The sequence below is a fragment of the Acipenser ruthenus genome, chromosome 15, assembly GCF_902713425.1.
Source record: "Acipenser ruthenus chromosome 15, fAciRut3.2 maternal haplotype, whole genome shotgun sequence".
NCBI classification, from domain to species: Eukaryota; Metazoa; Chordata; class Actinopteri; order Acipenseriformes; family Acipenseridae; genus Acipenser; species Acipenser ruthenus.
Window position 1 is genome coordinate 33959559 of NC_081203.1, and position 15755 is coordinate 33975313.

At 50.0% G+C, this 15755-nt stretch overlaps 1 protein-coding gene across 7 annotated transcripts in view; it reads right to left on the reverse strand.

The window, feature by feature from the left end:
* LOC117969344 (ninein-like) overlaps window positions 1-15755 on the reverse strand; it is a 32241-nt gene that overhangs the window by 9475 nt on the left and 7011 nt on the right. For 5 of the 7 annotated variants that reach the window (XM_058986526.1, XM_058986525.1, XM_058986523.1 and 2 more), the window contains exons 3-22: window positions 15484-15577; window positions 14897-15063; window positions 10829-10874; window positions 10230-10405; window positions 9822-9974; window positions 9538-9705; window positions 8809-8945; window positions 8278-8418; window positions 7939-8113; window positions 7611-7721; window positions 7334-7423; window positions 7093-7234; window positions 6458-6579; window positions 5391-5956; window positions 2958-4706; window positions 1950-2075; window positions 1766-1835; window positions 1104-1325; window positions 472-588; window positions 112-225 (exon numbers count right to left, since the gene is read on the reverse strand). In XM_058986526.1, the coding sequence (XP_058842509.1) occupies window positions 112-225; window positions 472-588; window positions 1104-1325; window positions 1766-1835; window positions 1950-2075; window positions 2958-4706; window positions 5391-5956; window positions 6458-6579; window positions 7093-7234; window positions 7334-7423; window positions 7611-7721; window positions 7939-8113; window positions 8278-8418; window positions 8809-8945; window positions 9538-9705; window positions 9822-9974; window positions 10230-10405; window positions 10829-10874; window positions 14897-15063; window positions 15484-15577 (4686 nt within the window). The remainder of the gene's footprint in view (window positions 1-111; window positions 226-471; window positions 589-1103; window positions 1326-1765; window positions 1836-1949; window positions 2076-2957; window positions 4707-5390; window positions 5957-6457; window positions 6580-7092; window positions 7235-7333; window positions 7424-7610; window positions 7722-7938; window positions 8114-8277; window positions 8419-8808; window positions 8946-9537; window positions 9706-9821; window positions 9975-10229; window positions 10406-10828; window positions 10875-14896; window positions 15064-15483; window positions 15578-15755) is intronic. The other 2 variants (XM_058986524.1, XM_058986529.1) reach the window with 2 other exon arrangements.

The window sequence follows — 15755 nt, forward strand, 5'->3', positions numbered from 1 at the left end:
TTACACAGGTAATGGAGGATCACTGCCATTGGGGGGTCAGTCACAGTCAGTGTACAGTATGTTTCACTGTAACACAAGGAGCAGTGTTCTGTGGTGGAAGCGCGTCGGTACCTTGTCCACGCAGCGGTTCAGCTCCTCGCTCAGCGTCTCCTTCTCTTTCTGGAGCTTCTCGTTCTTGCAAACCACGCCGAGCAGTTCCTTCTTCAGGTCACCGGAGCCCGACAGCTACACCAACACACAGACAAACCAGGTCAGGAACGAGCCATACAGGACAGACACAACCTTCTTTAAAAGAGACACCCACTCCTCTTAATACAACAGACAACGCTCAGCCCTGGGATTGTAGCCAGTCCCTCACTTTGCATTGGGACTAATCTGGGCATGGTGCACAACAGCCGCTATCCTGATCAGTTTAGATGCGGATCAGACAGCCAGACACCATCGCCCTCAGTACCAGCCCTCTAAACTCACCTTCTCTTTCATAGCAGACAGCTCCTGGCTCAGCAGTGCCTTCTCCTGCTCAAGCACACGGCTCTTCTCCTCAACCCTTGAGAGCTCAGACTCCAGAGTGGACATGCACGCCGCCATCTGACCGGAGAATACAGCAATTAATATTATCATTGCTATCATTGTAAAACAGTGTATAAAATACATCTCCATAATCTTTGTGTTGGAGGAGAGTGTGTAGGAGTCCCCTGATAGCTTACCCAGTAGGAGTGTGCTGATACACACTCCTAATTGCCTTTAAGAAGTATATACAAATTGGTAGGTATTAAATAAATCCATTCATTAATGTGTTGGTGTGGCCTCGGTACGGCAGTAAACCTGACCCGGATGACAGGTAAACTCGCTTCCAATCAGCTTATAAAACACTCAGTGCGGAAGTGGTACTCAATGGTAAAGGTGAGAGGAGGAGAGCTTTTCTTGTTTTGAAATCAATGCATTAATCCACACAGCAAACCACAAAGCTATCCACACAGCAATCAACCATCAACACAGCCATCAACCATCAACACAGCCATCAACCATCAACACAGCCATCTACACAGCCATCAACCTCGTGCCCCATACCCGTGTCAGTGCCCTGTGCCAGTCCTGCTCACCTTGCTCCTCTCCTGGCTGAGCTCAGTGCTCAGCGCAGCTCTCTCCCTCTCTAGCTCCCCCCGGTGGTGGCGGCGGCCGTTCTCGCGGATCTCGTGGTGCCGCAGCACCTCACACATTCTCCGGTTCAGCTCCACGAGGTCCTCGGCGTTCCGACCGCTCTTCTGAGCCAGCTCTGCGTTCTCGCTCTCCAGCTGCTGACCACGGGACCGCAGCTCCAGCACCTGGGCAACACACAGGCATTGAGAAGGCTTTCCCTTTCCTTTCATTTGGTGTTTAAATTATTCATTTAAGCTCAAACAAACTGAGGAGCTAACCGTCTTCCCTTTTAAATTACAGTAGCCCCTCATTAAACCAGACATGTCTGGAGACAGACAGGTTTTCTGAAATAACGAGGTGTTCTTAATTCTAGGGATTTACATGTATCTGGTCTTCTCCATGTCCCAGTCTCTTTGGATCATACAATTTAGTGACCCAGCGTTATAGCTGGGGGGCATTTGTTGTGTCCGGCATGTCCAAAGTTATGGCACAACAGGGTCTGTATTAGCGAGGGACTACTGTATTCACTTCAGCTAATACTAAATGAAGGGATAACAATCTTAATCAGATGATGGGGAAGGAAGCTTGCATCCCCTGCAGCTGTGTTTACATTCAGGAAACATACCTGTTTCTTTAAATTCTCTGCAGCCTTCAGAGCCGCCATCTTCTCCTTCTTAAACTGCTCCACCTTGCGCCTGGGAAGCGAACAAGAGAGAATTTATGAGTGAGTGTTTAGAGTTATGAATGGAGAGGATACAATGTCTGCTCTCTCCCAGCGCAACGGTGTTACTGTTTCAAAATCTCCTTACAGCACTTCCTCCTGAGTGTCTCCGAGGTCCTTCAGTTTCAGCTGTGAGAAGCCTCCGTCCTCCTTCAGTGTAGAGATCTCCCGTTTCAGAGAGAGATTCTCCTCGACCAGCCTCCTAGCCTCGCTTCTACACAGCGACACAGAGAGGACAGAGCTAAGTTACAGCACAGTGCACTTACATGTGATCATATGAGCCAATCAAAACCGATAACTTTCCAGCCTCTACCGACTCGTCATCTATGCAGCACAGGGATGGAAACAAGACTCCCATTGCATAGCGCTGTGATACACTCCATGAGTTAAGACACATCTGAGCTTGTTCCCTATAAACCGTGGCTAATGAGGCTCTTTTTTAAACCTGGAATGAGGGAAAAGGCTGTGCAATAGGAGTCTTACTTCCATCCCTACAGCATGATGTAACTTTGGGAGAAGTCTAGAACCAGCCAGTCCTTCGCTGTAGTAGTGCCAAACAGTCTGTGGAATGTAACATTTCCAATGCATTGCTGCAATTCATCCTTAGGTTGTGGGGAACTCACTTAATTAAAATGTGCACACAGTCATCAAAAGACATGGAACTTTTTAAAAGTTAATCTCAAAAAATGATAAATATGGAAAGCACTTGTTAATGCTGCAGTGTAAAAAACATTTGAACTACAAAGCAGGTAGACTACAGTATAAACACAATACACAAAAAAACATGACAAAAGCATCTATACCAGATGCTCCCAATCCATCTGCCAGAGGTATATACACCTTTAAAGATACATGCTGTTCTAAGAGCATTACTACACCATGCACATGCAAGCGTTAAGAAGCTTTGTCTACACCACTACTAGACAGCAAGAGTTAGGACAATAGGAGCTTGACCATTAGCAGAAGCACTACCCTACACGACAAAATGGACCAGCTGCACGAAACAGGCTACAGAAGCAACGTGTGGTTAGTTGAGCTGGGACGTGCACGAGGGACCAGGACTTCCCATGTTCCTCCTGATGAGAAGCTACGTTACCTGTGGGCTTGGCTTTTTTCCTGGAATTTGTGGCATTTCTTCTGCAGGTCTGAGACAGCGTTCTTCAGCTCTGCGTTCTTGCGCTCAGACTCCGCGCAGCTGTCCTCCAGCTCGGACACGGCCTGGATCTTGGCCTCCAGCTGGATGTTGAGATCCTGCAGCTTCTCCTCCTTCCTGGCCTTCACCTCGGCTGCCTCCTTCTTCCTGCTGCTCTCAGTCTCCTGGAGCTGGTTTCTGAGCAGTTCCTCTTGCTTCTTCAGCTCTCCGATCTGAATGCGGAGAAAAGAGTTCTCCTCTGCCAGTCTGCTCATTTCTGTTTTAGACCTGGCACACTCCTCTTCCAGGTCCCCTAATCTTTGCTCCCTCTCCTCCTCCAGAACTTGGACTCTCTCCTCCAGCTTCAGCTTTTCCTCCCTCAGCCTGCTCTTATCAAGAGAGCACTCCTCGTACATGCTCTGGAGCTCCATCACTTGCAGGGTTTTGTCTTCCATCTCTTTGGTGCGTTCGATCACCCTGGAGATGTCCAAGTGGAGCTCCTCACTGTCTCTCTCAGCTTGCTCCCCAACAGATGTCTTTCTGGTATTGACTGCTTCTTCAAGTTCAGTTATTCTCTCCTGGAGCTTCAGGTTCTCTGCTTCAGCAGCCTCTAACCTGGTTTGCAACTCAACTCGGAGGTTGCCTTGGTCCTGAAGTTTCTCACTCAGCTCCAGTATCTCAGTGCAGCAGTCGTCACGCACCTTCATGGCATGATCGCGTTCTCCCTGCAGCTGAGGAATGATTTTACTCTCCTTTTCCAACTGCTTGATCTTCTTCTGAAGAGGAGCAACCTCAGGCATCTCACCATCTCCTTCGATGACCTTGATTTCTCCGGGAACATGTTCTTCCACTTCAGGAATCCTGAAGGTCGAGCTGATTTCCTCCCTTTCGATTTGCTCGGATTCCATTTGCAGGCCAGCAAGCGCCTCTGCTTCAGCTTCCAGCTCCTTTATCCTTTCAGTCAGATGCGAGACCTTGGCAAACATTTCCACATTTTGCTTCTTGGCCTCTTCGCAGCCCTCTGACAAGGTCAAGGCTTCCAGCTCCAGCTCCTGTATTCTGGTCTCCAGCTTGCGGATCTCTGCTGCCAGCTCCTGCTTCTCCTGCGTTCCTTCCTCTACCAGGGACCACGCCTCCATGGTCTTCTTCTCCAAGCTGCAGAGCTGAGACTGCAGCTCGGACCTTTCCTGCTCAAAGTCTTCCACTGCCTGCTGAAGCAGGAGGTCCAGCTTTTGGGCTTTGTCCTCAGCTTGGGCCAGAAGCTCAGCCTTGGCCTCCAGCCGTTCCTGAAGCTCATTCTGCAGCTCACAGAGCTCCATCTCTTTGCCCCGAGCCACAGCTCCGATATCCTCCAGGTCCTTCTGCAGCTGATGGTTTTTAGTGATTAAGTTATTGAACTCTTCTTTGTGGCTCTTCTCCAGGAGGTCTCTTTCTAGGATGAGCTCCTGGGATGCCACTTCCTTCTCTCGCTCCAGGGTCTCCCGCAGACGTTCCCGCTCTCCCTCGCCTTCATGGAGGAGCTCCTCCTTCTCGAATTCCCACTGAGCCTTCTCCTCGGAATGTCGCTCCGAAAGATCCTTGAGCTCCTGTTGATATCGTTCCTCCAGCTGGGATATGTCCTGCCGGAATCTCTCTGAAATTGCCTCCTGGTCTCCTGAGAACCTGGCCTCCGCCTCTCTAATCTTCTGGTTGAAGTTGCCTTCCAGTTTCTTCCTACACATGGCAATCATTAATAAACAGTTAGCACCAAGTGCCCTCATGGCAGGATCATCTGTTTATATCCATTTGACGCTGCAACATAATAGATGTTTGTTTCCTGTACTAAAAGACTCCCTTACTATATCAAATCCTAAACCCATTTCTCTGTTGACACTGTATTATTGTAAGATAGATTGACCTGGCCTAACCTGGCCTGGTGCAAGCAGGATTTGTCTGGTCAAAATGTTGCTGACACACAGAGATAAGCCAGCAACTAAGCATTGCACGCAAACGGGTGTAGAGACTGTATAAACAGCAGGTACATGGAGGTGCATTCGAAAAGCATCAAAATCCTCCATGAACACACACCAGCGCCGTGTCCGATTGCTTCATTTCTGTTACTAACTAGTGGCCTCATTATTGTGTACAATGATATTGATTAAGCTGTGAAACAGTGTGACTTTTGATTATTGGGATCAATAAAGGAAACTTGTTAAATTTTGCTTAAATCCTTGTTGTGTGTGCTCCTTTAAAGAGAAATACATAAATAATGTAGTTTCCTCACAACAGCACAGCTCAGAGGGGATACTGACCTCTTGTCATCACCCACCTATACATCTTATGTGACATCTCATCCTGAGCTACTGCAGACCAGGACTATACCACCGAAAGGGAGCCCATTACTCTGTGTCCTCTCACCTCTCCTCCAGGATCTCCTGCTCAAGGCTCTGCAGCCGGCCAGTCAGCCTCTCTCTCTCCTCGCTGTGTTTCAGAGTCAGATCCTCCAGGGCCTCCAGGTGCCTCTTCTCCAGAGAGCATCGCTCCTGCTCAAACAACTCCGCAAGCTCCTCCTCTCGTTCCTCCAGCTCCACCCGCTTCCTCTCGCGCTCCTCCTGCACTCGTTCCTGCAGGGTCTCCTCCAGCCTGGCTTGCTCCTCCGCGTGCCGCCTCTCCAGCTCCCGCCTCTCCTCCTCTCCTCGCTCACACTCGCTCTCCAGGGCTTCCACTCTGACCTGCAGCTCGGAGGCCTTGGCCTGGGCCTGGCTCTTCTCCTCCCCTCGCACCCGCTCCAGCTCCGCCCTCTCCTCGATGTGAAGCCGCTCCGCTCTCTCGCACTCCTTCTCCAGGGTTTCCAGCTGGCTCTGCAGCTCGTGCACTTGGTTCTGGACCCGGCCCACCTCCTCCCGGCACCGCTGCTCCAGCGCCCTCTGCTCCTGAGCGTGGCCGGCTTTCAGCTCCTCCACCTGCTGCTCGTGCTCACTGACCTGCAACACAGCAAACCACATGAAACATTTTCATCACACTTTAATACTACAGCAGCTAGGCAACTCCGATCAAAAACGGCAGACTGCTATATACATTTGTGTCTTCTTTTTAATCCTCCATTGCTAGATCTGCTTTGATCTTTGTTTGACAGGGTTACTCACGGATATACAGGGTTGGAAATAAGACTCCTATTGCATAGCAGCTTTGCCCATTCCGGGTTTTACTACCAGCCTGATTAGCCACAATGTATATGTAATAAGCTCAGGTGTGTCTTATTAAACTCCTAGGAGTCTTATTTCCATCCCTGATGTACATTTACAACCCAGCGTGCTTCTGAAAAGAGTTCTTAAAAAGATGATGGTTTGAAAAGGTACCACTAAGGGTATATTTTTTTGCTTCATTTATTTGACCCCCATTTGTCACCCCGATTGACAAATGTCCAATTAGGCTCCAGCAGCCTCTGTACCCCCCGGAGCTCGCTGCCACCCCTGATCGCTCACCTTGCTCTGCAGCTCGGCTCTCACGCTCGCCATGTCCTGCTGGTGCTGATCCTTCAGCTGCTCCACCAGCATCTCTGCCTCCAGACTCATGTTGAAGGGATGACCCTCCTCCAAACCCAGACCTGGGGAAAGCAGACAGCGACTGTGAGCAAAACACAGAGAACACTCTCCGTGGAAGACAGATACACTTCTCTCTAGTGGATCGACATACATAGGCATGTTCTAGAACTTCACATCCATGAAAAACTGGATTCAATTTAGGGGAAATAGAATAAATAAGTAAATCAACATGATAAAGATTTTAAAACTCACGCATGATGTATGGTGATGGAAATAACTACTGCATAGCAGTTTTACCCATTCCAGGTTTTACTATCAGCTTGTAAAGGTAACAAGCTCAGGTGTGTCTTATTAAAGTTATCGTAAAACCAGGAATGGATCAAACTGCTATGCATTCTTATTTCCAGCCCGCATGCATGTATGTATGTATTGATACAATGGCTATATAAAACACAAATGAACTGGATTTGATTTCTGCACAGAAAGGCTGAGTGATCTGGTGCTGAATGGAGTCTCGGATGCTGCCGGCAGGGACAGCGTGACTCCAGTACAGAGCGGGGGGAGCCAGTGCTTACCAGGGTCTGACTCCACACCAACGCCGCTCTTGCTGTCAAACTCCTCGGTCAGGGACAGTCCGAGGGAGGGGCGGGATGTCCTGCCCAGCGCGGAGTACTCCTCCAGCTCAGCCTGCAGCTCGTCAATACGGTCCTGCAGCTCCTGGAGTGAGAGAGGGAGGGGTCAGGAGGATCCGCTGCATTTCAATTCACTCTGAATCGATGCTCATGTCACAGGACGCTGACGGAATGCAATGCTTACCCTGCACTGCTGCTCACACTCGCTCCGCATGCGTTTGAATCGCTCCTCCTGCAAGAAAAACTCTGCGCTGCCCGGGTCCAGATCACCAAACTGAGGAGCAGTAAACACACACACACCCCCACGCGTGAGAATGAGAACACACCGGGGCAAACACAGCAATGTGCAGAGACACAGACCGCAAAGAACTGCTGGCTGATTATATGCTTATTCACGGACAGACAGGTACAGCAGAATGGTAGCTAAACAGACTCCCTTCGTGTGTCACACTGTGCTATACCTTCTCTTGGAGGATGTTATCCAGGTTGCTCTGCAGCTTGCTGGCCAGGTTCTCGCTTTCCACCAGCTTCTCTGTGATCTCCAGCAGCTCTGCCTCCAGACGCATGTTCTCCTGAGAGAAAGAGAGAGTTTAGTTTAGAGATCAGTTTGGAGGCAATAAGCAATGGCCATCACAGCCGTGGAGACCTCTCAATCCAGGTCTTCCACGAGCACAGGTGAACACTAAGGTAGAGCACAATCCAAGCAAAACCTTCTAAGACTGAAGTAATGTGTGGGAGTGTGAAAGGTTGGTCTCATTGTGTGTATATGTGGTGGCAGGACTGTGTTACCTTGTGTGCAAGTGAGAGGCGGTCTCGCAGGTACAGCTCCTCCTCCTTCACCTTCTCCACCTCCCTCTCCAGCTCAGACCTCTGCTTGCTGGCTTGCTGCTGGATCTGGTCCCGGTCTCTCGTCAGCTCGGCTTTCACTGCGGCCAGCCTGTCCCGGTACTCCTGCTCCAGCTTCCTGCAGCAGAGACCGTTTCATTACATCAGCAGGGCAGGACAGCGCACAGGAGGAGAGGGACAGGAAAGGGCAGATCGAACAGGAGACCGTGATAGAGAAGGGGGCGGTATGATTGAGTAGGGGACAGAACAAGAGGAAAGCATAGAGTTGGTGCTCCGGGCTACCTGAGGTTGCTGTCGTTGAGACGCTCGATGGCGAGGTGGTGTTCGTCCATCTCGGTGGCCATCTGTGTCTTGAGCCGGTCAGCCTTGTCCAGGTCGGAGCGCAGCTTCCCCTTTTCCCTCATCTCGCGGTCCACTCGCTCCCTGGCAGATGGATGGACAGACAAGACGGACGGACAAATTGATTAGAGACAAGTGCGAGATACTGTTTATACCGGATGTACAGAGTGTGCTGCACCCCCTATAGCACCATATGTAAAACATCAACACTTCAAACTCAATGCAATGTATTCATTCACAAATAAAGCTCTTCTGTCACACGCACGGCCATGCCCTGTATTTCCACTGGTTTCGCTTTTGCTTTTACTGGTGCAATCTGGTTTCTGCAAACTGTTGGCTTGTCTGGTATTTGTGTATGTGTGTGTAACAGAGTGCAGTATGCCTGTAATAGGGAGTGCAGTGTGCAGAGTGTGTGTAAGAGACTGCAGGGTGCATGGAAGGGAGTGTAGCATGCTTGTCAGCCCTGGCACTCACAGCAGGTGGCGGATCTCACTCTTGAAGCTGGCCAGCACCGCCTGGTGAATCCCATTCTTGGTGATTTGGAGCTCATTCTCCAGCGCGATCGTCAGCTCACTCAGATTCACCTTCCCGTCCAGACTGAAATCCAGGGCCTGCAGCACAGAGAGAGACAGCGGGGCTCAAGCACAAAAACACAACTACACAGCCACGCATTCACAGAATAATCCAGGCACAGCAACACAGAGAGAGACAGCGGGGCTCAAACACAAACTACACAGCCACGCATTCACAGAATAATCCAGGGACAGCAACACAAAACACAAGACATCACTTCTCAACCACACAGCCACGCAATTAAACAAGCCTGAAACACAGAGAGAGGGGCATGCCCAAGCATGCACAGAGCAGTGCGATTGATTCTACACGCTGGCTAACGGAGCTCCAAGTGAAACCTGGAGCGGATCAAGCTGCTCCTCAGTGGGAGCCCAGTTCCCCTGCTCCCAGCCCTGTACCTGCAGTATCAAGCTGCTCCTCAGTGGGAGCCCAGTTCCCCTGCTCCCAGCCCTGTACCTGCAGTATCAAGCTGCTCCTCAGTGGGAGCCCAGTTCCCCTGCTCCCAGCCCTGTACCTGCAGTATCAAGCTGCTCCTCAGTGGGAGCCCAGTTCCCCTGCTCCCAGCCCTGTACCTGCAGTATCAAGCTGCTCCTCAGTGGGAGCCCAGTTCCCCTGCTCCCAGCCCTGTACCTGCAGTATCTCATGGCAGTTGTCGATGCCCTCCTCCTGCCAGGCGTCCAGCAGCCGCTCAGCGGTGGTGTAGCCCGAGCCGTCGTCCAGCCCCGAGAAGAGCCGCAGAGCGATGGTGCTGGTCATCACCGAGGGGGTGGCCGTGCGCCTGCCGCTCTCGTCAAACGGCTGAGAAAACACAACGAGGGGGGTCAGAGGGCTAGGCTGGGGTTTGAAGGGTTTAGGGTTGCGGTTAGAGCTGCGGCCTGGGGGTGATCAGGCACGGAAGGGGGCGAGGGGTGTACCTGTGTGGAGAGGTGTCTCTTGAGCTGCCGGTAGGGGGTGGAGGCGGAGGGGGTGGGGGGCGTCCCGTTCCTCAGAACCCCAGAAATGAAGTCCTGGACACTCATCATCCTGTCAGGGTTCAGATTTGTAAAAACATCGTCCAGCCCCTGCAACTCAAACCGAGAGGAATGCACGGCATTTAGAGAATGAGACACTGTGTTTGACCACTAGATGGCAGTAATGAGCTAATACACAGCATTAAGAAGACGACGACTACGTTCATTAATTAATAAGCAAAGTTTAAAGTAATTATCTGTAAATAAATATATACAAACAGTTACGATATACACAATAATGCAACATGTTTGTCTGTGTATTATCATGCAATCTGTGACCGGTGTAAGACTCTCAGAGGGAGCGCTCCTCACCTCCAGTCCCAGCTGCTCGCACATCGAGATCAGCTGCCTGCAGCTTGCACAGCCGTGACGAGACACCCCCAGCTCTTCACAGACAGCCCCCAGCCGCTCCTCCAGCCAGTCCGGGGAGGGGGGCTGCCCCCCGCGGGGCGTGCCAGGGTCATCGGGGTTCCAGAGCCGCAGCTGACCTAGAGAGAGACAGAGCGAGAGCAAGAGCGAGCGAGAGAGAGAGAGAGGAGAGTCACTGTATGGAAACACACAAGTTCCACTACGACACAGCTAGGGGATGCTGTACCTCCCACCCCACTGGCCATGATGCACCACACAACTGTAGGGTTTTTTGTTTGTTTGTTTTTAAATATTGTTCTTTATTTTAAAGCGAGAGGTTTTAAGGCTTCGATCTAAAATGACTGACAGACTCAGCCATCCGGTTGCAATCTGGACAGGCGCTCGAGCACTGAAAGCACCTGCAGGTTTTTAATTGAGTTCTTGCAGTTACCCAGAGACCATCACAGGGAATAAGTAATGCCAGCGCAGACAGTCTGAACCACGAATCCCTTGGAAGAGAGGAGCAGTGCTTTGAAATCAATGCGCTTGGAGAGCGTTCTTACCTTCAGCCTCATACTCCTCACTGTATTGCGTGGATGTCTTCCAGGGCTGTGGAGAGAAACAGCAGATGGATTTATAGATGGTATCAATGCAAGTTTTGTGTAGTTCAATAAGCAAATGAAAATGAAATTGACAAACAGTCCGCAGCTGCACAAGAGAGATCCTTCCAATAAAGCCCTTTCAAAAATCATCCTATAGTACACTGAGCAGGGATGGAAATAAGACTCCCCTTCCATAGCAGTCTGATCCCGTCCTGGTTTTACTAGGAGTTTAATCAGACACACCTGAGCTTGCTAGCTTGCTACATTTCTGATTCCAGATTAGAAATGTAAACCGACTGTTAATCTGCCCTGTTTCCATGGATACGAGGATCAACCCAGAATCCACCGGAATTCTCACGCACTCCAGTAGAATCTTGTTTACCAGGAGTTCTGGAACACACCCTGGGTATTCCAGGAGAGACAGAGCTGAACAGAGTGTGTGCCAGGACCTCAGTGCTAGCAAAGAGGATCTTTTTCAATAGTGCTAACCCCGTGTTCTGTTAGTAGTGGGATTGATTCCCCTTCTGTAGTTCCTTTTTAATAAAAGATGCAGAGTTCAAGGTATTAAACCCTATTGTTTTTTGTTTTGTTTTTTTTAAATAGCATTTTGTTGTCCACAAAGTATTGTCTTACAGATTAAAAACACTGCTGTCTGAACCAGCTGATTCAGTGCCCAGCTTGGTGGATTCACAGAAGGGTTAACTAAGAAAATCAAAATGCCCGCCCCCATTCTGATTGTCACAAGCTGGCCACACCCCCAGCAGCTTCCATCTCAGCTTTAGTCTTTACAAATCAGCTGACCGAGGAGGTGGGGGGGGGGTATTAGAATATCAGAACAACGGGGTCATTGTTGCGGCACAGGGCCCACGCACAGGTCAAAGATCCAGCAGCAGCAGCATTCAGGGGGGGGGGGGGCGAACAATAGAAGCCCCTGCTCAGTGCATCATAATGCCATTGTGTGCCATCCCAACCCCCAAACACATTACAATACAGGACAGGCGCGCAGTATTATACTGACGGAACTCTAAATCGAGGGGAGCCGAGGAAGAGCTTCAATACAGGCAGCCGTCTGGAGGCGATCCCCCTCCCCCCGTGTCGTTTCATCCGCACAGCTGAGCAGATGGCACGCAGGGCCCTGCGACCCCCAGACTGTGCTCTTTGTTGAGCTGTCAGCCCCCCTCTCACACCCTCGCGCTGCGGAGCCCCCCCGGCCCACTCCCCACATCTGCTGCACGCCGCCCCCCCCCCCCCTCCCAATCCCACTGTTCCACAGAACGCTAATTAGAATTATTTCAAGACGCGTTCCATTGCCTGTCACTGAATCTTTGTCTTGGACATCACCTGGGCCGCGCATTAACCCCCCCCCCCCCAATCCCTCCCCCACCCCCCAGCCATCACGGAGGCCTCGGAGCACAAGGAGCTGGTCACTGCAATACCCTGCTTGCATGGAAGCTGCTCTGTGCTGAAACGGAGCGGCCAGTGGAATGCAGCCTCTGCACAGGAAACCTGTTGATGGCCTTTAAGCAGACAGTGTCTCTCTCACCGGTGTTACATGATGCTTCTATAAAACACAAAATAAACAACGCTCCTGGTTTGGAATTCTGTGGACCCCGTGAGGCGGTGAACTTTTCATTTTTTTGTTTGTACTGTAAAAGCTGTTTAAAAACATTTTGCACTCGTCTTAACGGAACCCTGGACAGGCCAGTTGCAGGCCTGTGTTCTGAACTACTGAATGAGTAGACAAAGGAAAGGTCAATCCTGCTCCCTCTTCAGTGCAGCGTAATCCCCAAACAAAGGCTGGTCAGACCACAGTGTTAATAAAAGGCATCGTCTCTCCTGAGGAAGCCTTAGGATTCGGAGCTCTGGAAGGAGGCCAGCCAGCCGCCTGGCTGACAGATACGTTTCTTAAACGGTTTGATTCTGCAGCAGTCAGACAGGACGCGAGTCAACACTGGGGTCCCACACACCAGACAGGAGGAATCTGAACCGCATGCTTACACACTGCGACGCAAGAGTGGGGAGCAGGACGAGTTTAACAAAAAACACGCCTGGCTCCCAGGCAAGGCTGTGATCAAAGGCAGAGGACTTTAAGAATGGGGCAATGGTCATTTACTTACGATGAAAAGAACGTATTTCTGCTTTCTGTTAAATATATACACAAGTACCGACAGCAGTTATATCTTCTATGCAATATGACTTTACACGTTTAAATTATCATCCACCTGAAACAAACACGCTGTACGTATGGAATTACTGCAGTCCAACCTGTTCCTAAACACTCTGCCTCCCCACACAGGCACAGCAATCTTCATCCTCACTCCTAACTGTACAGCTACTGGAATCCGATCCTGCTCCAGCAGACAACATCTCTTCACAGGAGTTTAAGATCCCTGTCTCCTCATTTACTTCTGTTTCACACTTTCTGATTTTCTATTACAATGTATGTATTGTGTAAATGCTTATCAGCATGATGCAGTGTTTGCTGTGGGGAGGTAAACACCAGCTGGTTTCGTGATGGCAGGAAGCCACCATGGCAACTAAAATCACCAACGACTCACTGACTCCAAGGTCAAGCCCAGAGAGCACGCTTTCATTCACAGATCCCTTCAGCACCTCCAGGGCAAGATCATCGTCCCGAAGGAATCTTCAAGCAGTCACAGAGTAACTCAGAATCAGCAGACTCAAATTACACGCTGCATGTCAGAACTGTGTGATTGATTCACCAAGATAAAATGCTTTGCTTCAGTTGATGAACCCAATCAGAACTTTTCATGACTGTCGTTGTGTAGCTCTCCCAAGTGGTCAGGCTAACCCATCTCAAAGAAGTTTGCAGGGATGCAAAAACGCATCGCAACAGCCTCCCCCATTCAAACTCATCGTGATGTTTCCATCCCTGGGACATTCTTTCAGATTCAGCCTACAGTCTGACCAGCCCATTCCATGACAACCAGACCAGTTTAACTCAAAGTGACACACCAGACCATACGATCATAACCTTGCAACAGCCCCAACGCTGACAAGTGCGTGCAGGATAAACTGCAGTTAAACTGCAGTGACATTGTACTTGTAGGGTTACAATCACACTGCAGTGACAGTCCAGGGCCGTTACACAGGACCCTGTTGCTAAGGAAACACTGTTTGCTGCACATCCGCTTCACTCTGTGTCTGTTTATAGCACTGAATCCGTTTCATAAGTAGCTCATTGTATTTGTACTGCCTATAAATTCTCTTGGCATATAAACAGGCAAAGTCAAAATGACTGTGCTGTGCTGCTGTTGCTCTGCATGGGACTGTGTGTGAGTGAGTGTGTCTGTGTCTGTGTGTCTGTCTGTCTGTGTGAGTGTGTGTGTGTGAGTGAGTGAGAGTGTGTGAGTGAGTGTGTGTGTGAGAGTGTGTGAGTGAGCGTGTGAGTGTGTGAGTGAGCGTGTGAGTGTGTCTGTGTGTCTGTGTGAGTGTGTCTGTGTGTGTCTGTGAGAGTGGTGCTCAGCTCTGAGACCCAACAGGCATAGTTTCTAAGCTGATTAGCTAATAATATCAACCTCTCTCAGCATTACTGTGACAGATAAGCTGAACCGGAGTTACTAAGTCCGTGCTGGCCTGAAATGCACTGAAATGCACACGGGGTAGAAAACGTTAACAGAGAAGAGCAGCTGTGCAGATCAGTTTACCATGGCCTGGGTGAAATAAAAGAAACTCAAATTCAAGGACACACGTTTGGACTTTTTCAGCGTCTTCGAGGGCTGCTCAATGCAGCAGTGAGCAGCTCACATGGGCACCCACTATCCCAGCCCTTGTGATGTCACAGAGAGCCTTCTGCTTTCCCATGCTGTATAACTGCACAGGGCCAGCGGATCACATGACACATCACATAAACCACGTACATTTGAAAAGGATTCCCTCGTTTTAACAACATGCTCCGACTGTTTGCCTGGCCGTTGTATTTTTGGTTGTCGACCTAAGCAATGTGTCACAGCTGCAATGGCAAGAGCCACAGATTTAAAACAAGACAAGAAAGTAAAAAGGTGTTACCTCGCACCCGTCCCAGGTGGGGGTGTTTTGGGGATTCTCTTCTGGGGCGACGGGCTCGGTCTCGCTGACCTCAGCAAACCCTTCTATAGACTCTCCGAACTCGGGGAGCGAGCGACGGCCGTATCGTTTCCCGTCCTTCACGAACTTGGGGTTAGCCTCTGACGAGTCTGCAGCAGAGAGCGCGTCCGTCAGCAATCAGCGCAGGACAACAGGAGTCAAACAGACAAACGAGTCGACAGCTGCCGCATCAGGGCGCTGAAGAAGGCACCCCCCCAAACGTTTGTCTCTTTGATACAATATTTTCAAAGCGTTTCTAGACCAATAGAACATAATGATCATTTTCATGTTTTTTTCTTTTGCTTACATTCCTTTTTGTATGTAATTTGCATTGAGCTCGCATGTACCGGGATATTGCAGACATGTCAGGAAGGCCATTGACATAACATTTAGCGAGGATCTAATAAACGTGTGTGTGTATTGCAGGTGTTTGTGATTGGTTTGCTGTGTACCCTGGGACGGTTTCATTCGCAGGTGTGTCTGTGCCTGCTCGCTCTGGCTCTGTGTCTCTCTCTCTCTCTCTCTCTCACCTGGCTCCTGGCTGTTCTCTTCACTCGACGGATGCCCTCCTAGCGTCGTTGACAACACGAGGATCAGCGCGTCCTTAAACTGCTCGAAAGGAACCTGGAACGGAAGGGGGAGGGATAGGGTTACAATTAAGAAACTTGTTTTTATTGAAATATTGCTAATTGTAAAGAAATAAACAGTGATTTTGACCTTGAGTAAGACTATTGAGTTTTATATAGTTGCTTTAAAGCGTTACAGTGAGTAACTCTTACAGCTCATGTAGAGAACAGAAAGG